Source organism: Ursus maritimus, unplaced genomic scaffold, assembly GCF_017311325.1.
Source record: "Ursus maritimus isolate PB19 unplaced genomic scaffold, ASM1731132v1 scaffold_4, whole genome shotgun sequence".
Classification (NCBI taxonomy): domain Eukaryota; kingdom Metazoa; phylum Chordata; class Mammalia; order Carnivora; family Ursidae; genus Ursus; species Ursus maritimus.
This window is the reverse complement of record NW_024426552.1, coordinates 63645427-63671330: the sequence shown is the minus strand read 5'-3', so window position 1 is coordinate 63671330 and position 25904 is coordinate 63645427. Positions and strand designations below refer to the sequence as shown.

The 25904-nt window shown below is 36.4% G+C and overlaps 1 protein-coding gene across 2 annotated transcripts in view; it reads right to left on the bottom strand.

Moving 5' to 3' along the window:
• The window catches only part of STXBP5L (syntaxin binding protein 5L), a 419474-nt gene that overhangs the window by 305554 nt on the left and 88016 nt on the right, over positions 1-25904 (bottom strand). For both annotated transcript variants that reach the window (XM_008708188.2, XM_040621308.1), the window contains exon 2: positions 22144-22241. In XM_008708188.2, the coding sequence (XP_008706410.2) occupies positions 22144-22241 (98 nt within the window). The remainder of the gene's footprint in view (positions 1-22143; positions 22242-25904) is intronic.

The window sequence follows — 25904 nt, the reverse complement described above, 5'->3', positions numbered from 1 at the left end:
CAGTATCTCTGATGAAAACAGATGTAAAATACTTCAGCAAAATACTGACAAACCAAATCCAACAATACATTAAAAAAAATCCTTCACTACAATCAAGTGGGATTTATTCCTGATGTGAGGTGGTTCAATAATCGCAAATCAATCAACATGATACATCACATTAATAAAAGAAAGGGTAAAAACCATATGATCATTTCAATACACGAAGAAAAAGCATTTGACAATGTACAATATCCATTCATGATAAAAGCTTTCAACAAAGTAGGTTAGGAGGGAACATACCTCAACATAAGAAAGGCCTTAAATAAAAAACCCACAGCCAACATCATACTCAATGAAGAAAACTGAGAGCTTTTCCCCTAAGGTCAGGAACAAGATAAGGACTGCTACTCTCACCACTTTTATTCAACATAGTACTGGAATTCCTAGCCACAGCAATCAGACAACAAAAAGAAATAAAAGGAATCCAATTTGCTAAGGAAGAAGTAAAACTTACCCTATTCGCAGATGACATATAGTATAAAATGAAAAAAACACCTAAGGACTTCAACTGCTGGGACTGATAAATGAAATCAGTAAAGTCACAGGATATAAAATCAATGTACAGAAATCTGTTGCATTTCTATACACTAATAATGAAGCAGCAGAAAGCGAAATTGAGAAAACAATCTCATTTACAATTGAACCAAAAAGAATAAAATACCAAGGAATAAAGCAAAGAAGTGAAAGGGCTATACCCTGAAAATTACAAAACATTAATGAAAGAAACTGAAGATGATGCAAAGAAAAGGCAAGACATTCCATGCTTATGGACTAGAAGAACAAATATTGTCAAAATGACTATATTACCCAAAGCAATCTACACATTTAATGCAATCCCAATCAAAATACCAACAGCATTTCTTACAAAACTAGAATAAATAATCCTAAAATTTGTATGGAACCACAAAATACCCTAAATAGCCAAAGCAATCTTGAAAGAAAAATAAAACTGGATGTATCACAATTCCAGACTTCAAGTTACATTACAAAGCTGTAATGATCAAGACAGTACAGACACATAAATCAATGGAACAGAAGAGAAAAACCAAAAATGAACCCACAACTATATAGTCAATTAACCTTTGACAAAGCAGGAAAGAATATCGGAAAAAGACTTTCTTCAGCAAATGATATTGGAACTACTGGACAGCTACATGCAAAAGAATGAAGTTGCACTACTTTCTTACACCATACACAAAAATAAACTCGAAATGGATTAAAGACCTAAATGTGAGACCTGAAACCATACAAATCGTAGAAGAGAACACAGGCAGTAACTTCTTTGAAATTGGTCAAAAACTTCTTTCTAGATCTCTCTCCTAAGGCAAGGGAAATAAAAGTAAAAATAAACTATTGGGACTACATCAAAATAAAAGACTTCTGCAGAGCATGGGAAACAATCAACAAAACTAAAGGCAATCTATGGAATGAGAGAAGATATTTGCACCTGACATATCTGATAAATGGTTGGTATGCAAAATATATAAAGAACTTATAAAACTCAATGCAAAAAAAAAAACCAAATAATTCAATTTAAAAGTGGGCAGAAGTTATGAATAGAAATTTTCCCAAAGAAAACATAGAGATGGCCAACAGACACATGAAAAGATGCTCAACATCACTTATCATCAGGGAAATGCAAATCGAAACTACAATGAGGTATCACCTTACACTTGTCAGAATGGCTAAAATCCAAAACACAAGAAGCAACAGGGTTGGCAAAGATAGGAGGAAAGGGTGATATATCTACAGTGATATGCCTACTGAAATTTTACTTATTAAAAATGTGTCTTGCTTTGTGTTTTCTGAGATTCCTTGGTCTTCAATTTGGTTTCTGTTGTTAATTCTGAAAAGTTCTCAGCCATCATTACTTTGAATATTGTTCTTCTATCTGCTTATTCTGCTCTTTCTGGTAGTTCAATAACATTTATATTTACACCTTCTGAAATTGTCACACCATTATTGAATATTCTAATGTGTTTTTCTTCCATTATTTTCTCTTTACATTTCCATTTGGGAAATTTCTATTGACCTATCTTCAAACTTAGAGATTTTTTTCCTTCTTTGAGTCTAGTCTATTAAAAAGCCCAGTGGGGGTATTCTTCATTTCTCTACAGTGTTTTGATTTCTGACATTTCCTTCTGAAATTTCTTTTTTAAAAAAGGATTTTATTTATTTTAGAGAGAGAGAGAGAGAGAGCAAAGCAGGCATGAGGAGCAGAGACAGAGGAACAAGCAGACTCCATGCTGAGCAAGAAGCCTGATACAGGGCTTGATTCCATGACCCAGAGCTCATGACCTGAACTGAAATCAAGAGTTGGGTGCCTAATTGACAGACAGATGGGCACCCCTTGTTTTGAATTATTTCTTAGAATTTCCATCTCTTTGCTTATATTACCCATTTTACATACATGTTATATATTTTTAGATGTGTTTTACAGTGTCTACATTAAAGCTCTTGGAATATTCTACAGTTATTTTAAATTCCTTGTCTAATAATTCCATAATCTCTGTCATAGCTCAGTCTGGTTATGATGCTTGCTTTATCTGTTTAGATTGCATTTCAATTGCTTTTGGAATGCTCTGTAATTTTTTATTGAGAGCCAGGTATGTTGATATAGGTTAATAAAAACTGAGGTCAATGGCCTTTAGTATAAGCACTTATGTTAATTTTTCTAGGTCTATTTGATGTTTTATGTAGCTCTTTATGTCAGAGACATCAAATATCTCTATTGCTTTTGTTTTTTTCACCACTCTTGACTTCAGACTTCTCTATTACTCCTCAGAGAGAGCCTACTCTGTCACTATACCAGAGCCTGGTTAGTGCTGTGATAAGGTATGGGGGAGGGGCGTGTTAAATAATACTGTGATTAAATTCCAGTCTTTTAATAGCCTTATGTGTCTGAGGTATGACCTTCACTGAGGTATCTCCAGTGGTATAGTCTTTTCCCCTACTTTGTGAAAGGGAAGCTAAAGGGAGGTAAAGTTGGAGAACTACCCTTCCCTTAGTTGGGATAAGGCTCTGGCAGTCTTTTCCCCAGGAAATTAGATCTTTGTTATAGAATATACCTGGGTGTATTTTACAATGATTATTCTTCCCCTTCTCTTTCCAGAGCCCTGAGGAGATCATTCTCAGATCTTTACCATGAGAACATAGTATACTTCTCGAAGGTAAAACCCCTTGAGATATGGGAGTTCCATTAACACTTTGGCCTCCACAAGATTCTTACTTTCAAGATAGTCCACATTCAGTATCCAACAATTTGAAAAAATTACCATTTGAGTGTTCCTACCAGTTTATGTCTCCAGCAGCTTCTGCATCAGCTGTGACTCTCTAGATTTGTTTTCCTTTCCAGATTTTGGGGTAGAGATTTTCCCTGTAATCTCAGTTCTCCAATAGGTCCAGGCAAAGTTAATTTTAAGCCTGATCGACATTTTATTGTTGTAAGGATGGGAGTGATGATTTCCAAGCCATTTATATGCAGAAGTTGAAATCAGTCCATAAAACAAGCTTCAATAAATTCAGGATTGAAATCATATAAATTACATTCTCTGACCACAAAGGAGTGAAGTTCAAAATCAGTAGCAGAAAGTAATTTGGGAATTTCACAAATACGTGGAAACAAAACAGCATACTCCTATATAACCAATAAGAAGTCACAAGGAAAATTAAAAAATAATTCGAGATGAATGAAAATGAAAACATAGCATAATAAGGGATAAAAGGGTATACAGCTAAAGCAGTTCTTACATTAAAATTAATAGCTGTGAGCATCCATACAAAAGATTTCAATTCAATAATCTAACATTCCACAATGAGAAATTACAGAAATAGTACAAACTAAAGCCAGATGGTCAAAAGAAAGGATATGATAAAGATGAGTGGATATAAACAAAGAATAGAAAAATAAAGAAAATCAATGAAACCAAAAGTTGATTCTTTAAAAAAAATCGATAAAATTTACAAACATTTAGCTAGATCAACTAAGAGTAAAGGAGAGAACACGCAATTAAAATGTTTGTAAAAAAATTAGACAAACCACAAAGATTAAAAAAGATTATAAGGGGTTACTATAAACAATTATATGCCAAAAAACTAGATAATTGATATTAAATGAAGAGATTCCTAGAAAGTCACAAACTATTGAAACTGACTCAAAAAGAAATTAAAAAATCTAAATAAACCTTTAAAAAGATTAGAAATCAAATACCTACTCAGAATGAAAAGCACAGGGACAGATGGCTTCATTGGTCAACTCTACCAAACAATTAAGATTTATACTTGTTCTTCATTAATTCTTCTAAAAATCAGAAGAGGAAACACTTTCCAACTTACTCTATTAGGCCAGTATTATCCTGATATTAGAAAAAGATAAAGATATCACAAAGACAGAAAAGTAAAGATCAATAATTCATTAATATAGACACAAAATCCCCAAAAAAATAGAAGCCAACTGAAACCAGCAATATGTAGTAAGAATCATTTATCATGACTTGGTGAGATTTACCCCAGGAATGCAAGATTGTTTTAACGTCAGAAAATCAATTAATATACCATCTCAATAGAACAAAAATAACTTGGTCACCTCAATGGATACAGAAAAAGCATTTGAGAAAATTTAATACCTTCAGAAAACTCTCGATGAATTAGGAATAGAAGGAAATTTCTTCAGTCTTATAAAGCACATACAAAAAAACCAACTGCTAACATCATACTAGTGAAACAGTGAATGTTTCCCTTCTGAGATAAGGAAGACAAAAATGCCGCTCCTGCCACTTCTATTTAACAATGCATTGGAATTTTTACCCAGGACAGCTAGGCAAGAAAAGTAAATAAAAGACATTCAGATTAGAAAGAAAGAACTAAAACTATTGGTGGTTGAGAAGATCTTGCACATACACAATCCTAAAAAATATACTAAAAATTATCAGGACTAATAATGGAGTTCATTAACGCTGCAGGTTACAAAATTAATGTACAAAAATCAACTATGTTTCTGTATACTAGCAATATCCAAAAGTGAAATTAAGAAAATAATTCCATTTACAACAGTATCCAAAGGAATAAAATATTCAGGAATAAAATACCCAAAAGAAGTGCAGAACTTGTATTCTAGAAACTATGAAACACCATCAAAAAAATTTAAGAACTAATAAATGGAAAGATATCCCATGTTCATAGATCAAAACTTAATATTGTTAGAGTGGCAAACCGATCTTCAAAATCAATGCAAATCCTATCAAATTCCCAGCTGGCTCTTTTTTTTTTTTTTAACAGAAATCGAAAAGCTAATCCTAAATTTCATATGAACATTCTAGAATCCCTAAATACCTAAATGATCTTGAAAAAGAAGAACAGTTGGAAGACTCAAGCTTCCCAATTTCAAGATGTAAAGAGAGCTACAGTAATCAAAACAATGAGATATTGGATAGGGACAGACATATAAATAAATGGAACAGAACTAAGACTCTAGAAATCCTTACATATTTAGTCAGTTGATTTTCAATAAGGATATCAAAACTATTTAATGGAGATAGAATTGTTTTTTTTTCAGGAATTGGTACTACAATATCCACATGCAATAGAATGAAGATGGATCCCTTCCTTACATCATATAAAAAAATTAACTCAAAATGAATCACAGACTTAAATATAAAAACTAAAATTATAAAACTATTAGAGGAAAACAGGAGTAAATTTTTGTGACCTTAAGTTAGGCAATGACTTCTTAGATACTACATCAAAAACATAAACAAAAAAATTACACACACACACACTGAATTTCATAAAAATCAAAAGCCTTTGTGCTTAAAAAAAAACCATCAAGAAATTGAAATAACAACCTAAAAAAAGATTGGAAGAAAATATTTACAGATCATATATCTGGTAAAGGACTTGCATCTAGAATTTAGAATATATCTTACAAATTAATAAAAACAGAAAAAAAAAACAATTAAAAATGGGCAAGGGATTTGAAAAGACATTTCTCCAAAGATATACAAACCAGCAACAAATGCATAAAAAGGTGCTCACCATCACTAGTCATTAGAGAAATGCCAATTAAGAGCAATTCATAAGATATCACTTCAGATCCAATAAGGATGAATATAATAAAAAAAGATAGATAACAAATGTTGGCAAGGATATCCATATGGAGGATGTGGAAGATATGGAGAAACTGACCTAATACATTGCTCATGGGAATGTAAAACCACTTATCCTCTTTGGAGTACAATATAGAATTTCCTCAAAATGTGAAATACTGTTACCATACAATGCAGCAATTCTTCTGAGTGCATACCCAGTAGAAATTAAAATGTCTAAACAAAAATCTGTATACAAAAGTTCACAGCATTATGTATAACAACCACAAAGTAGGAACAATCCAAATATCAATTGATTAAATAAAATAAAAAGTAATTGGGTAAATAAGAATTGTTATATCCATACAATGGAATATTATTTGTATTAAGTTAACTAAGCCAGTCATGAAAGACCATATATTACATGATATTATATGATGTGTCCAGAATAGAAAAATCTATAGAGATAGAAATTAGGTTGGTGCTAGCCTGGGACTGGAAGGACTGAGGGAAAATAAGGAGTGACTGCTAATAGTTATAGGGTTTCTTTTAGGGATGACAAAACTATTTTAAGAGTTATTATAGTGATCATTGCGTAATTCTAAGAACATACTAAAAACCACTTTAAATGGTTGAATTATATGGTGAATTATATCTCAAAAAACTTTTTAAAATGTTGAACAAAAACAGCAAAAAGAAATACCAAATTATGATAAATGACTAGCTTTGGGTAGAAACAGATTGAAACTGGGCTGAGAAAAGAAATTAGAGCTCTCAAATTTATCTGTAGTATTTTAGTTATTTTCTTAAAAAGGAGTATTACAAAAAATATATATTACAAGAAATTAACATTTGTTCATTTTAGTTATCAGACTTATCAAAATTTATCAAAATCCTTAGACTTTCTATATTTTTTAAATTATAAAACATTAGTGATTGGAAAAGATGGCAGAGGAATAGGGGACCCTGTATCAGCCAGTCCCCTGAATCGAGCTGGATATCTACCAGACTATCCTGAACACCCATGAAATCAGCCTGAGAAGTAAGAAGATACATCTGGATCTCTACAAACGAACATCTCCAGCGCTGGGTATCAAGGTACGAAGCGGGGAGCCGAGAGTGTGCACAGATATCTGAAGATAAACAGAAGGGGGAGGGAGCAGCCCTGCTCAGGCACCAGGAAGTAGAAGCCTCCTGTGCTGGAGAGCAGGCCGGACTCGTGGACTGGTAGCTGCCAGGAAACTAGACTGAAAATGGGACCTCAGGAGCACAGGCGCAAACCAGGGGTGGCTGGCGGTTTTAGAAAGGGCAGAGATGTGCCGGGCCTGGGAGAGAGGACTGGGAGAGCAGCTGTGGGGCACACAACCCAGGACGCTGCAGGTTTTTAGCAATACGACAGAAACGGTTAGAGTGGCCTGGAGAGCTCAGTGAAGAGCAGACTGTGATCTCTTTGTTCAGAGACAGAGGTTTGGATACAGTCACTCCTGCTCTCTCAGAAGAGTCACAGAAAACCACCACAGAAAGCCTCCAGAGAACAAAAGCCCAGAAACAACAGTTCTCACTGTGCCTATCCCCTCCCCCCACAGGGGCAGGGCAACTCTGCCCAAACAGGGTTGCCTAAGTATCAGCACGCCAGGCCCCTCTGCCAGAAGGCAGGCTGAAACAACAAGCCCACATCCCTAACGTCCCTATAAAACAGGTGCATCTTGCTTGGGTCCTGGTCAATAATTTGGGCTCTATACATCCCTGGGACCACACCTCATCAGGATGACCAGGAGGAGGAACCCCCAACAAAGGAAAAAAAAAAGAGACTGTGGCCTCTGCCACAGAACTAATGGAAATGGATATAACCAAATTGTCAGAAAGGGAGTTCAGAGTAACAATCGTCAAGATGATGTATAGGCTTGAAAAAAATATTAACAAAAATATAGAATCTCTAACGGCTGAAATGAGAATGAATCTGGCAGAAATTTGAAGTCTCAACACTGTTAGTGCAGCCCAGAGGCCTGGTCAGAGAAGACCTGAAAGACACTGGTTGAATTATGTAGCTAAGCTGCTGCTGCAAGAACAGGCTGTCAGAGAGCAGACGGAAGTCAAACAGCAGTGGCTGAGAGCTGCCAGAAGGCGGCACAGAAGGTGAAGGCAGACCCCTCGGGTTGGGTTTGGAGGAAACAGGAAGAAGTGATGGCTGGATGTACGGAGTAAGTTCAGAAGGTGAAGGCACTAAACTGAACTTAGACAAGTTACAATGTCAAGAACAAATACATCATTTAAACACAGGATCTGCTTTTCATTAATCATTCTCCCTTCCCTAACTTTCTATGCATCACTAAGAGAATGAACACTTTTGCTACCTCCAAGGCAAACAATGCACAATTTGATAGAAAAACAAAAATAACACGAGATATTTATCTAAAGTATTTGACATACACCAAAAAGGTATTTTGCCAAAAAGGCGGAACCTGACGCTACACAGGAAGAAACTCAAGCTGTCTGATGTTCGACAAAATGATGCTACTCTAAAAACAGAGCCACCCTACGACCCAGGGATTGCACTACTTGGTATTTATCCAAAGGATACAAACATAGTGATTCAAAGGGACACGTGCACCCCAATGTTTATAGCAGCAATGTCCACAATAGCCAAAATACAGAAAGAGCCCAGATGTCCATCAACAGATGAATGGATAAAGAAGACATGGTGTATATATACAACAGAGTATTACTAAGCCATCAAAAAGAATAAAATCTTTCTGATGACTGCCATTGGAAAGAATGATTACCCAACATTTGCCGCAACATGGATGGGACTGGAGGAGATTATGCTAAGTGAAATAAGTCAAGCAGAGAAAGACAATTATCATATGGTTTCACTCATTCATGGAACATAAGGAATAGAAGGGAGATCGGTAGGAGAAAGAAGGGAAGAATGAAGGGGGGGTTAACAGAAGGGGGAAGGAGCCACGAGAGACTATGGACTCTGGGAAACAAACTGAGGATTTCAGAGGGGAGGAGGGTGGGGGATTGGGCTAAGCTGGTGATGGGTATTAAGGAGGGAACGTATTGCATGGAGTACTGTGTGTTATACGCAAACAATGAATCATGGAACGCTACATCAAAAACTAATGATGTACTGTATGGTGACTAACATAACATAATAAAAATTTTTTTTTAAAAAGTTAAAAAAGAAAAGAATGCTATGAATCAAATCCAGTCTAAACTGGATGCTCTGATGGCCAGGGTAAACGAGGCAGAGAAACGAATTAGTGAGAGGATGAGATGATAGAGAAGGAAAGAGAAGAAACATGGCTAAAGAAACTCCACATTCAAGAAAAAAGGCTAAGGGAGATTATTGACTCAATGAAACGATCCAATGTCAGAATCATTGGCATTCCTCAAGGTGGTGGAGAATGAGAGAGGTCTAGAAGAGATATTTGAACAAATTGTAGCTGAGAACTTCCCTAACCTGGTGAAGGAAACAAGCATTCATGTCCAAGAGACAGAGAGGACCCCTCCCAAGATCATGAGAACAGACCAACACCACAACATATAATAGTACAATTCGCAAATCTTCGATCCAAGGAAACAATCTTGAAAGGGGAAGAAATTCCTCACATACAGAAGCAAGAACATCAGAATAACGTCAGACCTGTCTACAGAGACCTGGCAAGCCAGAAAAAGCTGGCAAGACATATTCAGAGCACTAAGTGAGAAGAACATGCAGCCAAGGATACTTTATCCAGCAAGGCTGTCATTCAGAATGGATGGAGAGACAAGGAGCTTCCAAGAGCGGCAGAAACTGAAAGAATATGTGACCAACAAGCAAGCCCTACGAGAAATATTAAGGGGGGGTCTATAAAAGTAAAAAGACCCCAAGAGTGATACAGAACAGAAATTTACAGAGACAATCTATAGAAACAAGGACAATCTATAGAAACACAGGCAACATGACAACATTAAAATCATCTCTCTCAATAATCACTCTCAATGTGAATGGCCTAAATGCTCCCATAAAATGACACAGAGTTGCAGATTGGATAAAAAGACATGACCCATCCATATGCTACCTACAAGAAACTCATTTTGAACCTAAAGATACATCCAGACTGAAAGTGAAGGGATGGAGAACCATTTTTCATGCCAACAGACCTCAAAAGAAAGATAGGGTAGCAATTCTCATATCAGACAGATTAGATTTTAAGCTAAAGGCTGTAGTTAAAGATACAGAAGGACACACTATTATTCTGAAAGGATGCATCCAACAGCAGGATCTAACAATTATAAATATCTATGCCCCCAACAGGGGAGCAGCTAGATACACAAGCCAATGCTTAACCAGAATAAAGAGACATATAGATAATAATACGTTAATAGTAGGGGACCTCAACACTCCGTTATCAGCAATAGACAGATCACCTAAGCAGAAAATCAACAAAGAAACAAGAGCTTTGAATGACATACTGGACCAGATGGACCTCATAGATATATATAGAACACTACACCCCAGAACAACAGAATACTCATTCTTTTTGAGTGCACATGGAACTTTCTCCAGAATAGACCATATACTGGGTCACAAAACAGGTCTCAACCGATACCAAAAAACTGAGATTATTCCCTGCATATTCTCAGACCACAATGCTTTGAAACTGGAACTCAATCACAAGGAAAAATTTGGAAGAAACTCAAACACTTGGAAACTAAGAACCATCCTGATCAAGAATGATTGGATAAACCAAGAAATTAAAGAAGAACTTAAGCAATTTTTGGAAACCAATGAGAACAATAACACATTGGTCCAAAACCTATGGGACACTGCAAAGGCGGTCCTAAGGGAAAAATACATAGCCATCGAAGCCTCACTCAAAAGAAGAGAAAAATCTAAAATGCAGACCTGATAGTCTCACCTTAAGAAGCTGGAGCTGGAACAGAAGAACAGGCCTAGCCCACGCACAAAAAGACAATTGATTAAGATTAGAGCAGAGATCAATGAATTAGAAATCAGAAATACAGCAGAGCAGAATGACAAAACTAGAAGCTGGTTCTTTGAAAGAATTAATAAGATTGATAAGCCACTGGCCAGACTTATTCAAAAGAACAGAGAAAGGACCCATATTAATAAAATTATGAATGAAAGGGGAGAAATCGTGACTAACACCAAGGAAATAGAAACAATCATTAGAAATTATTATCAACAACTATATGCCAATAAATTGAACAATCTGGAAGAAATGGATGCCTTCCTGGAAACCCATAAACTACCAAGACTGAAACAGGAAGAAATTGATTATTAAAACAGACCAATTAATCATGAAGAGATTGAAGCAGTGATCAAAAAACTCCCCAAAAACAAGAGTCCAGGGCCTGATGGATTCCCCAGGGAATTCTACCAAACATTCAAAGAAGAAATAATACCTATTCTCCTGAAGCTGTTTCATAAAATAGAAACAGAAGGAAAACTACCAAACTCATTCTATGAGGCCAGTATTACCTTGATCCCCAAATCAGGCAAAGACCCCATCAAAAAGGAGAATTACAGACCGATATCCCTGATGAATATGGATGCCAAAATTCTCAACAAGATCCTAGCTAATAGGATCCAACAGTACATGAAAAGGATTATCCATCATGACCAAGTGGGATTCATCCCTGGGATGCAAGGTGGTTCAGTATTCGCAAATCGGTCAGTGTGATAGATCACATTAATAAGAGAAGAGACAAGAACCATATGATTCTCTCAATTGATGCAGAAAAAGCCTTTGACAAAATACAGCATCCTTTCCTAATTAAAACTCTTCAGAGTCTAGGGATAGAGGGTACATTCCTCAATTTCATAAAAACCATCTATGAAGAGCTTACAGTGAATATCATTCTCAATGGGGAAAAGCTGAGAGCCTTTCCCTGAAGATCAGGAACATGACAAGGATGCCTAGTCTCACCATTATTGTTCAACATAGTACTAGAAGTCCTAGCAACAATAATCAGACAACAAAAAAGAATAAAAGGTATTCAAATTGGCAAAGAAGAAGTCAAACTCTCTCTCTTTGCAGATGACATGATACTTTATATGGAAAACCAAAAAGACTCCACCCCCAAATTACTAGGACTCATACAACAATTCAGTAATGTGGCAGGATACAAAATCAATGCTCAGAAATCAGTTGCATTTCTATACATGAACAAAGAGACTGAAGAAAGAGAAATTAGGTAATTGATTCCATTTACAATAGCACCAAAAACCGTAAGATATCTTGGAATTAACTTAACCAGAGAGGTAAAGGACCTATACTCTAGAAAACACAGAACACTGATGAAAGACATTGAAGAAGACACAAACAGATGGAAAAACATTCCATGCTCATGGATCGGAAGAATAAACAAATTTAAAATGTCTATGCTACCCAGAACAATCTACACATTCAACTCTATCCCGACCAAAATGCCAATGACGTTTTTCAAAGAGTGGAACAAACAATCCTAAAATTTGTGTGGAACCAGAAAAGACCCTGAATTGCAAAGGAAATGTTGGGAAAAAAAAAAAACACAAAGCTGGGGGCATCACGTTGCCTGATTTCAAGCTATACTACAGAGTAATGATCACCAAGACAGCATGGTACTGGCACAAAAACAGACACATAGACCAATGGAACAGAATACAGACTCCAGAAATGAACCCTCGGCTCTAGGGTCAACTAATCTTTGACAAAGCAGGAAAAAACATCCAGTGGAAAAAAGACAGTCTCTTCAATAAATGGTGCTTGGAAAATTGGACAGCTATATACAGAAGAATGAAACTCGACCACTCTCTCACACCATACACAAAGATAAACTCCAAATGGATGAAAGACCTCGATGTGAGACAGGAATCCATCAAAATCATAGAGGAGAACATAGGCTGTAACCTCTTTGACATTGGCCACAGCAACTTCTTTCATGACACATGTCTAAAGGCAAGAGAAACAAAAGAAAAAATGAACTTGCAGGATTTCATCAAGATAAAAACTTCCGCACAGCAAAGGAAACAGTCATCAAAACAAAGAGGCAACCCACAGAATGGGAGAAGATATTTACAAATGACACTACAGATAAAAGTCTGGTATCCAAGATCTAAAAGAACCTCTCAAGCTCAATACCCAAGAAACAAATAATCAAATCAAAAAATGGGCAAAGATATGAACAGACACTTTTCCAATGAAAACATACAAATGGGTAAAGACACATGAAAAAATGTTCAACATCATTAGCCATTAGGGAAATTCAAATCAAAACCACATTGAGGGGCGCCTGGGTGGCTCAGTCGTTAAGCGTCTGCCTTCAGCTCAGGGTGTGATCCCGGCGTTCTGGGATCGAGCCCCACATCAGGCTCCTCCGTTGGAAGCCTGCTTCTTCCTCTCCCACTCCCCCTGCTTGTGTTCCCTCTCTCGCTGGCTGTCTCTATCTCTGCCAAATAAATAAGTAAAATCTTAAAAAAAAAAAAAACACACATTGAGATACCACCTTACACCAGTTAGAATGGCAAAAATTGACAAGGCAAGAAACAACAAATGTTGGAGAGGATGTGGAGAAAGGGAAACCCTCTTACACTGTTGGTGGGAATGCAAGTTGGTACAGCCACTTTAGAAAACAGTATGGAGATCCCTCAAAAGGTTAAAAATTGAACTACCCTATGATCCAGCAATTGCACTACTGGGTATTTACCCCAAAGATACAGACATAGTGACGAGAAAGGCCATAGGCACCCCAATGTTCATAGCAGCATTGTCCACAATAGCTAAATCGTGGAAGGAGCTGAGATGTCCTTCAACAGATGGCTGGATTAAGAAGATGTGGTCCATATATACAATGGAATATTACTCATCCATCAAAAAGAACGATTTCTCAACATTTGCTGCAACATGGACAGGACTGGAGGAGATAAGCTAAGCGAAATAAGTCAAGCAGAGAAAGACAATTATCATATGGTTTCACGCATTTGTGGAACATAAGGAATAGCAGGGAGACTGGTAGGAGAAGGAATGGAACAATGAAGTGGGGTAAACAAAAGGGGAAATGAACCACAAGAGACTATGGACTCTGGGAAACAAACTGAGGATTTTAGAGGGGAGAGGAGTGGGGGGATGGGCTAGACCGGTGATGGGTATTAAGGAGGGCATGTATATTGCATTGAACACTGGGTGCTATATGCAAACAATGAATCATGGAACACTACATCAAAAACTAATGATGTACTAACATATCATAATAAAAATAAAAAAGACATAACTCAGGAATGAGGAGATAGCATATGCAGACTACTGTCAACGCATTTAACTTTGGTATAAATACTGAAAACTATAAAACTATGATAAATAAAATTTAAAAATCCAACAAATTAATGGAGAAATATAACATTTTAATGTATTGAGAATGACTCAAAATCATGAAGATATCAATTCTTCCCAACCTCATCTATAGACCAAAATCTCAAAAGATGTTTGGTAGAAAATGGCAATGTGATTCTAAAATTCTAATGTAAAGTCAAAGAATGTAGAAAAGCCTAAAAAAATTTGAAAAAATAAATTTCCTGATTTCAAGACTTTTTTTAAAGCTAAAATAATCAAAATGATATGTTAGTATAAAATGAGTCTGTAAATATATTCACACAGTTATTTAAGATTTTGACCAAAGTATGAAGGCATTCAGTGAAAAAAGGATAGTCTTCTCAACAAAAAATACTGGACCAATGAAATATTTATATGTCATCAAATGAAATGTGATCCATACTTTACACCACAGATAAAAATTAACTACATGTGGATCATAGACTTAAATATAAAAAAAACAACTCAACTATTAGAAGAAAACATAGGAGAAAAATCTACCTGACCTCAGGTTACATAAAGAGTTCTTAGACATGACATCAACAGATCATTAAAAAGAATTTATAAGTTGGACTACATCAAAATTTAAGATTTTATTCTGCAAAAAATAGCATTAAAAGAATAAAAGACAATCTATAGAGTGTGCAAAAATATTTGCAAAATACATATTCAACATAAGAGTTATATCCAGAATATACAAAGAAACTCAAAACTCAGCAATAAGAAAACAAACAATACAATTTTAAAACAGGCAAAAGACAGACACTTCAACAAAAAGGATATAAGGACAGCATGAATAGGCAGTTGTTAGGAAAATGGAAATTAAAACCACAGTGTAATACTACTATACCTATTAGAATAGATAAATTTTTAAAATATTGAGAATACCAAAGTGCTGGCAAAGCTGTGGAGCAACTGAAATTCATATTGCTGATAGAAATTCAAAATGATACATCTCTGGAAAATGATTTCAGTTTCACATAAATTTAAACATACCACATGACCCAGCAATCCCACTTGTCAGATTTACTATACAAATGGAAAGTTATATTTCCATAAAATCTATACATTAATGTTCAAAGAAGCTTTATTTATGGTACCTAAAAGCTGGAAATAATCCAAATTTCATTCAACAGGTGGATGGATTAACAAAATGTAGTATATCCATACAACAGAAGACTACTCCACCATAAAAAGGAATTACCTTTTAATGCACATATAACTGTGATGAATCTAAAAGACATTATACTGAGTGAAAAAAAGCCAGATCAAAGAGTCACATACTATATGATTCTCTTAGGTAGAAGCTAGGCACGAGCAGTGGAAGGAACACAGGGAAGCAGAGTCCCAAATCCTTGAAGGGAATGATAGAGACACGTCGCTGGGGGGGAGGACAGTGATAAATAAGCTACACATTAAAGGCCCAGGGGTACAACAGCCTGACTTTAGGGCTTCCAAGACCTTGGGACTGAGAGATCAAGAGCCACAGGTGCAGAATATGTGCTCTCCTCTTCCACCTCTGCCCCAGGGTAACCCCTAGATTCATCATAATGCATTTGCATTGCGGGTATACCTCCCGCATGGAGAATGGCTGCCATGACGTTCCAGTACAAACCTTGTAGAGTCCAAAACTCCCCCTCCCAACCTGTGGAAGGAGGCTCCCAAATGATTGGAAACAGCTTCCATAAGAGACTATCCCCTGCAGGTCAAAGCTCCTCCCAGCCCAGAGAGATGCACAAATAACGCATTCCGAAACACCCTGGGGCAGGTTCCTGGGGCAGCACTTTACACCAATTAAATCATGAATCCATTTTCTAACTATTTTTTATTGAAGTATAATTACATACAGTGTTATATTAGATATCAAGATATACTACAGAGCTGTAGTAATCAAATCCATATGGTACCGGCACAAATACGGAAACATAAATTAATGTGACAGAATAGAGAGCCCAGAAATAAACCCATGCTTATATAATCATATTAACCTACAACAAAGGTGGCAAGAATATACAATGGGGAGAAATAGTCCTTTCAACAAATAATGCTGGGATAACTATACAGCTAATGCAAAAGAATGAAACTAAACTACTGTCTTACACCATACACAAAAATAAACTTAAATGGATTAAAGACCTAAATGTGAGATCTGAAACCATAAAACTCCTAAAAGGAAACATAAGAGAGTAATTTCTTTCACATCAGCCATAGAAACATTTTTCTAGATATGTCTCCTGACACAAGGGAAACAAACACAAAAATAAACATAGGTACTACACCAAAATAAAAAGGGTTTGCACAGTGAAAGAAACCATCAACAAAACAGAAAGGCAGCCTATGGAATGGGAGAAGATATTCACAAATGATATGCCTAATAAAGAGTCAATACCCTAAATATATAAAGAACTTAGACGACTCAACATCATAAAACCCCAAATAATCTTATTTCAAAATGTGAATCTCTTTTTAATATAAAACTAAATTTTAAAATTATAAGTTTAAAGGGCAGAAATTGTCGAATTAGACAAAAAAAAAAAAAAAACCCAACACCCAATCCATGCTGTCTTACACTTGAAATATGAAGACACTAATAGGTTAAAATGAAAGAGATGGAAAAAGATATACCATGTTAAGACTAATCAAAAGAAAGCTTCAGTGGCTACATCCATATCAGACAAAGTAAAATTCAGATTAGAAAATATTATCAGAGACAAAGGTCATTTCATAATGTTAAGAGTCAACTCATCAAAAGGACTTAACACTCCTAAATGTTCATACAGCTAACAATGCTTTGAAATACATTAAATGAAATAAAACTGATAGAACTGCAAGGATAAACAGATCAGGTTACAATTATATTGAGAGATTTTAATACCACTCTCTTAGTAATAGAAGAAACAGATAGTGATAAAGAGAAAATCAGTACAAATACAGATCTTAACCACACTATCAATTGATTTTTCCTAAGTGATATTTACAGATCAATCCACCCAACGACAATAGTATACATATTCATTTCAAATACACATTTAACATTTATCAGGACAGACCACAGACAGGACCAGAAAACAAGCTTCAGTTAATTTTTAAGATTCTGGTTATACAGAGTATATTCTCTGACCACAATGGAACTACATTAGAAATCAATAACAGAATTCTAGAAAAACATCTAATATTTGGAAACTAAATAACACATAAATAACCCATAGGTCAAGAAAAGAAATCAAGCAGAAATTAGAAAATATTTTAAACATAATGAAAGGAAAACACAACATATTAAAATTTGAGGATGGAGAATTCCAAATCTGTGAAGATGAAGTAGTTCTATTCCTCCCAGCTTCTGCCTCTTACCAACAACAACAACAACAACAAATCTCTGGATATAATATTACAATCAAATAGAAAGAATGTGAAAGGTAGAAAGAAGGAGGAATGACAAACCAACTCAGGACTTGAGGAATGACACAGCAGCAATTTCCTTGGGTTTCCTTATTGTGTCTTATATATCCTGGACAATGCACTGTAGAAGTCTCCAACCCAGAACCACCAACTGGTACAAACAAAAAAACAGAAACAAAAACTCCAAGAAAAGGACTCTTTTCCCAGCCAAAGGACTGAGAAGATAGGTAGACCTAAAAACAAATTTTGGCATCACTGAACCTAATCTAGCAAACAATAAAGAAAAAACTCTCCTCTTCCTGACTCCACACAGTTTAACAGGGTTGACTGGGGAACTGATCTTCCACCTTATCCTTCTCCCACCCTGCAGAGAGCGCACTCCAATTCCCTCAGCAGGTAGTGTTTAAGGGCACAAATAGAGAGTTAATCACCCATCCCCTGCCTGGCAGAAGCAGTTAGCACTCTGTTCCACTGTCAGGTGGCATTAGTGCACAAAGGAGAACGCTAATCTGCCATCTCCAGACTAGTAAAGCGGGTGGGAGTAATCCAATCTGATGGGACAGTATTAGTGAGTCTGAATGAGCACCTGATCTTACATTCCCTTCCTAGTATAAAAAAAAGGTGTTCTAATTCTCCTACCAGCGTAGCATCGGTGGAATTCAGGGGCAACAAGATTTAATGAGATGGTACAAGGTGGGGATTCACACACACATTAAGCTTCACACACACTCTCCTAGCTCTGTCAGCTGGGTGGTCATTGGGAAGTTGAATACCCACATCCACCTGACAGCACTAAGACTGAACAAGGTGGGCAAATCAGGGCTAGTCAGCACCCATATTGTGTCAGAGGATCCTACTAGGAGCTGGAACTCTACTCACATCAGTGAGCTGGAACAAGGTGGTGCAAGGAAGAGTTGTTGATACCATGCTTTCTATCTCTCCTGACGTCACTGGGGCCCTGTAGGAAGATGAACTTCCATTCCCACATGTTGGAAAATGAGGTGGGTGAGTCAGTATCCACTTTTGCTGGGGTGGGTATGTTGACGGGGCCCAACACAAAACTTGAATATACACACCCACCCAGCCCTCAAGTTACACCTCAACAGGGGGACTTAACTAGTAAAAAAAAAAAAAAAATTATTACTAGCATCCAAGTTTCATAATATAATATCCAAAATATCCAGGATACAATTGAAAATCACTCACCATACTAAGAACCAAGATAATGGCACTTGAATGAGAAAAGATAATCAATACATGCCAACATGAAAATGAATCAGATGTTGTAATTATCTGAAAAATGTTTTCAACAGCCATCACAAAAATCCTTCAATAAGCAATTATGAATCTTCTTAAAACAAATGAGAAATAAAGATCAGCAAATAGGAATTCTAAAAAAGAAATGAACTGAAAAATATAATAACCAAGATAAAAATGGATAGGCTCAGTAGTATAGTGGAGATGATAAGGATAAAATCAGTAAACTTGGGAAGAGATCAATAAAATTTACCTGATCTGAACAACAAAGGGAAAAGAGACTGAAGTGGGGAAATACAATAAACAGTGTCAGGGGTCTGTGGGATAAGAACAAAAGATGTAACATTCATGTAATTAGAGCCCCAGAGGGAGAATAAAAAGACAGTGGGATTGAAAAACTATTATAAAAAATAACGGCTGAAAACTTCCAAATTTGATGAAATACATAAACCTACAGATGCAGAAAGTGGAGCAAACACCAAATAAGATAAACCCAGAAATATCCATGTCGAGAAACATCATAATTAAGCTTCTGAAAACTAAGGGGGAAAGCTCTGGAAAGCAGGCAGTGACAAAGTATTATAAATGAACATGAAATTGAATGATAGTAATTTCTCATCTGAAACTGCAGGCAGAGACAAACTATTATAAATGAACATGAAATTGAATGATAGTAATTTCTCATCTGAAACCACAGCAGCCAGAAGAAAGTGGTACAACATTTTTCAAGTAATAAAAGAAAGTAACTGTCAAGTGTGTATACAAGCAAAAATATCCTTGAGGAATGAAGAATACATACATTCTCAGATGAAGAAAAACTAAGACAATTTGTTTCTAACAAATCTACCCTTTAAAAAAAAAATCTAAAGAAAGTGCTCTAACCAGAAGGAAATGAAAGTTCTCAAATCAACAGCACATATTTTCACCATAAAAACCCTGGAAAAAGAAGTCTTGGAGCATTAGAAAGGAAATAACAGGATTGGGTAAAAATTTGGGTAAATATAATAGATTATACTACCTCTTATGAGTTTCTTAAGTCTCATTTGATGTCTGAAGCAAAAATGATAGCACCATATGATGTGGTGCTGCTCAAGGCATTTACAGGAAATTAATAAGATAATTACACTTTAAAAGTAGACAGGGTACAGGGACCTAAATGGAAGGAGGTTTCAATTTTCCTCAAAGTGAAAAAATGTTGATACCAGTAGACTGTGATAATTTACGTATGTTTACTGTAATACCTAGAGCAACCACTGAGAAAACTCTACAAAGCAATATACTCAAAAACAATACAAATAAATCAAGATTGAATTACTAAAAATGTTCAAAATAACCCACAGGAAAATAGGAAAAGACAAATAGACAAGAAACAGAGGAAACAAGCAGAAAACAAACAAGTAAAATGGCAGAATTAAGTCCTAACATATAAATAATTACCTTATAATAAATTACCATCATATATCAATTAAACAAAGTAGATTGACATAGTAGATTGAAAAGAAAATGATCCTACAAAATCAATATACAAAAATGAGTTGCATTTCTACGTACTAATGATAAATTATCAGAATGAGAAATTAAGAAAACAATCCCATTTACAACTGCATCAAAAAGAATAAAGTACCTAGGAATAAATTTAACCAAGGAAGTGAAAGACCTTGACGCTGAAAACTGTAAGATACTGATGAAAGAATTTGAAGAAGTTATAAATGAATGAAAAGATATTCCATGCTCATGGATTGAAAGAATACTGTTAAAATATCCATTCTACTCAAATCAATACACAGATTCAACATGATCTCTATAAAAATTCCAATGGCATCCTTTACAGAAATAGAACAATCCTAAAATATGTATAAAACCACAAAAGACATTGAGTAGCCAAAGTAATCTTGAGAAAACAGAGAACAAAGCTAGAGGCATCATGCTTCCTGATTCCAAACTATATTACAAAGTTAATCAAAACATTATGGTATTGGCATAAAAGTAGACATATAGACCAATGGAACAGAACCAAGAGCCCAGAAAAAAACCCATACATACATGGTCAACTAATATATGATAAGAGAGCCAAGACTACTCAATGGGGAAAAGACAGTTTCTTCAATAAATGGTGCCAGGAAAACTGGACAGCAATATGCAAAAGAAAACTGGACTAATATCTTACAGTACACATAAAAATTAACTCAAAATGGATTAAAAACTTGAAAGATAAGAACTGAAGCCATAAAACTCCTAGAAGAAAATAAATACAGTAAGCTCCTAGACATTGGTCTTGGCAATGACTTTTTGGATATGATACCAAAAGCAAAAATAAACAAGTAGGACTACATCAAACTAAAAAGCTTCTGTACAACAAAAGAAACCATCAACAAAATAAATGGGAGAAAGTATTTACAAATACATATCTGATAAGGGGTCAATATTCAAAACATATAAAGAACTCATACAACTCAATATCAAAATAAAAAACAATTAGATTAAAAAATGGACAGAGGACCTGAATAGACATTTTTCAAAAGAAGACCTACAGATGGCTGATACATGAAAAGTTGTTAGGCATCACTAATTATCAGAGAAATGCCACAATGAGATATCACTTCATACCTGTTAGAATGGCTATTACCAAAAAGACAAGAAATAACAAGTGTTAGCGAGGATATGGAGAAAAGGAAACCCTTGTACACTATTGGTGAGACTGTAAATTAGTACAGCCACTATGGAAAACAGTATGGAGTTTCCTCAAAGAATTAAAACTAGAACTTCCATATGATTCAGCAATTCTACTTCTAGGTATTTATCAAAAGGAATTAAAGAAAGGACATCAATAGTTATCTCACAGACATTAAAGATATGCCAATAAACCGGACAATGTGGTCTTTCACAATCATTACCCTTTTTGAAGAAACCAACTTTATTTGGTCATATTTCACTTACCTGAATATTTAAGGAAATGTAATTGGTATTAATGTAACAAATAATAAAACAAATATTAAGGATACATTCGTATAGCACCTGTTCTTGTCCCAATAGCCAAGATTTTCTGAACTGGATCAAAGGCTAATGCTGTGGGCTGATAAGGAAAACCATGCCGAACTGTCTGAAAGAGAGCAGATAGTAAAAATAGTCATCAAGGAAATAAAAATAAATAAAACTAAAATCACAAGATACCATTGTCCAACTACCATAATGACTAAAATAATTATTTTTCATTAAAAAAATACTACCAAATGTTGGTAGGAGTATAAAATGATACAAACACTTTGGAAAATTGTCTTGTAGTTTTCTATAAAACTATCTGTCCTATTACCTATAAATTTCTCTCCTATGTATGTATCTCAGAAAATAGCATATGGCCACATAATAATGTGTGTTAAGTATGCCCCTATTAGCTTTATACATAACAACCTAGAAACAGTCCAGCTGTCCAACAAGAGAATCAAAACCAAAATGTGCTATACTCATACAATAAATTACCACTCACCAGTTGAAAGATAAACACTAATGACAGATGCAACCACATGGATGATTCTCAAAAATGTTATGCTAAATATAAGAAGCAATACACAAAACAGTGCATATAGTATAATTATATTAGAGTCTGAACAAGCAAAACTAACCTATGGTGAAAAAAATTCAGAGCTTGGTTGACTTGAGGAGAACTCACTGGAAGGGGGTATGAGTAAAGGTAATATTGTATATTTTGATAAAGGTTTGGATTACACAGGTATATACACTGGCAAAAAGTCATCAAATTGTATGATAAAATTTATGATTTCTCTGTGTGAAAATTGAATGTCAAAAAAAGATAAGAATAGAATTATAAACAATGGTTATACTGAGTTATATGATATGCATACTGATGTTTTAATGATATGCATACTGAGGTTCTAAGAGGTAAAGTCTACTGACACCTGCAACTTAATTCAAAATGCATCCATAGAAGTATTATGGCTCATAGATGAATGGACATATATTATAAAGTAAATATAGCAAAATGATAATTGTCAAATCTAAGTGGTGAGTATGTATGTGTATGTGTGTGTGTATACACATACATACATGAATGCTCATGGTATAACTTTTTCAACTCCTCTGTGTATTTGAAAGCTTTCACAGTCATACAATGGGGAAAAAAAAAAGAAAAATATAAAAAGTTGATAATATCATAAAGGTGACAAGACTAACATAAGAATATAATAATAGAGGGAAGAGTTAAGATGGCAGAGGAGTAGGGGACCCCTTTTTGAGCCAGTCCCCTGAGTCGAGCTGGATAGGTACCAGACCAGCCTAAACATCCACGGAATCCGCCTGAGACGCAGGAAGATACATCTGGATGTCTACAAATGAACATCTCCAGTGCTGAGTATTGAGGTACGAAGTGGGGAGCCGTGAAACCGCGCACAGATATCGGAAGATAAATGGAACGGGGAGGGAGCTTCCGCATTCGGAGGCCAGGAAGCGGTAGCCACCTGCACGGGGGAGCGGGCGGACTCGCGGACTGGCACCCGCGAGAGAGCAGGCTGAGACCGTGAGCCGGGGAAGGCACCCCTCCAGACTGAAACAGAGCTCCGGTGTGCTCACTGGAACCAGACTGAGACCGGGAGCTCTGGGAGCGCGTGGGGGCGGCAGGCGGTGTTAGAAACACAAAGGATAGAGACGCGCCGGCCCTGGAAATGAGGGCTGGGATGCTGGGTGTGGGGCGCACATCCCGGGATGCTGCAGGGTTGAGCAGCACCAACAGAAACAGAGTTAAAGTGGCCAGAACATCAGTGGAGAACGGTCCGCGATCCCCTCTGTTCTGTGACAGAGGCTGAAATTCGGCCGCTGCTGCTGCTCTGACTCTCAGAAGAGGCACAGCAAACCACCAGGGAAAGCCGCCAGAGAACAAAAGCCTGGAAACACCAGCTCACAGTGTGCCCATCCCCATCCCCCCTCGCAGGGAACACGGAGACTCTACCCAAACAGGGTTGCCTGAATATCGGCGTGGCAGGCTCCTACCCCAGAAGGCAGGCTGAAAAATCAAGAAGCTCACATCCCTAAGATCCCTATAAAACAAGGGCGCATGGCCTGGGTCCTGGTCAATAATTTGGGCTCTGGACAACCCCGCACCCTCTCCTCATCAGAATGACGAGAAGGAGAAATCCCCCCCAGCAAAGAAAAGACAATGAGTCTGTGGCCTCTGCCACAGAACTAAAGAATATGGATATAACCAAATTATCAGAAATGGAATTCAGAGTAACAATGGTCAAGATGATGTGTACACTTGAAAAAAGTATTAATGAAAATGTTAATGAGACTATAGAATCTCTAAGGGCAGAAATGAGAGCGAATCTGGCAGAAATTAAAAATTCTATGAGCCAAATGTAGTCAAAACTAGAGGCTCTGATGGCCAGGGTGAATGAGGCAGAAGAACGTATCAGCGAATTGGAGCATGGGTTAGTAGAAGAAAAAGCTAAAATAGAATCTGGACTAAAAAAAATCCACGCTCAGGAATGTAGGTTATGGGTGATTACTGACTCAATGAAAGGTTCCAATGTCAGAATCATCAACATCCCCGAGGGGGTGGAGAAAAACAGAGATCTAGAAGAGATATTTGAACAAATTGTAGCTGAAAACTTCCCTAATCTAGCAAGGGAAACAAAAATTCGTGTCCAAGAGGCAGAGAGGACCCCTCCACGCTCAACCACGACAAACCTACACCAAGTCATGTCATAGTGCACTTCGCAAATATTAGATCCAAGGATACAGTATTGAAAGTGGCCAGGGCAAAGAAATTTCTCACGTACCAAGGCAAAGGTATCAGAATTATGTCAGACCTGTCTACACAGACCTGGAATGAGAGAAAGGGTTGGGGGGGCTTTTTTAAAGCTCTTTCAGAGAAAAACATGCAGCCAAGGATCCTTTATCCAGCAAGGCTGTCATTCAGAATTGATGGAGAAATAAAGACCTTCCAGAATCACCAGTCATTGACCAATTTCATAACCACGAAACCAGCCCTACAGGAGATATTAAGGGGTGTTCTATAAAAGTAAAAAAGCCCCAAGAGTGATACAGAAGAGAAAGTCACAATCTATAGAAATAAAGACTTCACTGGCAACATGGCCTCATTAAAATCATATCTCTCAATAATCAGTCTCAATGTAAATGGACTAAATGCTCCTAAACACCACAGGGTTGCGAGATTGGATAAAAGACATGACCCATCCATTTGCTGTCTACAAGAGACTCTATTTTGAACTAAAATACATTCAGACTGAAAGTAAAGGGATGGACAGATACTGCGTTCATGCCTAAGGACCTCAAAAGAAAGCTGGGGTACAATTTCATATCAGAATAAGGTGGATTTTAAACTAAAGACTATAGTTAGAGACACAGAAGGGCACTATATTATTCTTAAAGGATGTATCCAACAAGTGGATATGAAACTATAAATATATACGCCCCCAAAAGGGAGCAGCAAGATACACAAGCCAACTCTTAACCAGAATAAAGAGACATATAGATAAAAATACGTTAATAGTAGGGGACCCTCAACACTCCACTATCAGAAATAGAACACCCATGTAAAAAATCGACAAAGAAACAAGGGCTTTGAATGCCATACTTGACGAGTTGGACCTCATAGATATATATGGAACACTACACCCCAGAACCAAAGAATACTCATTCTATTCTAAGGCCCATGGAACATGCTCAAGAATAGACCATGTTCTGGGACACAAAACAGGTCTCAACCGATACCAAAAGACTGAAATTATTT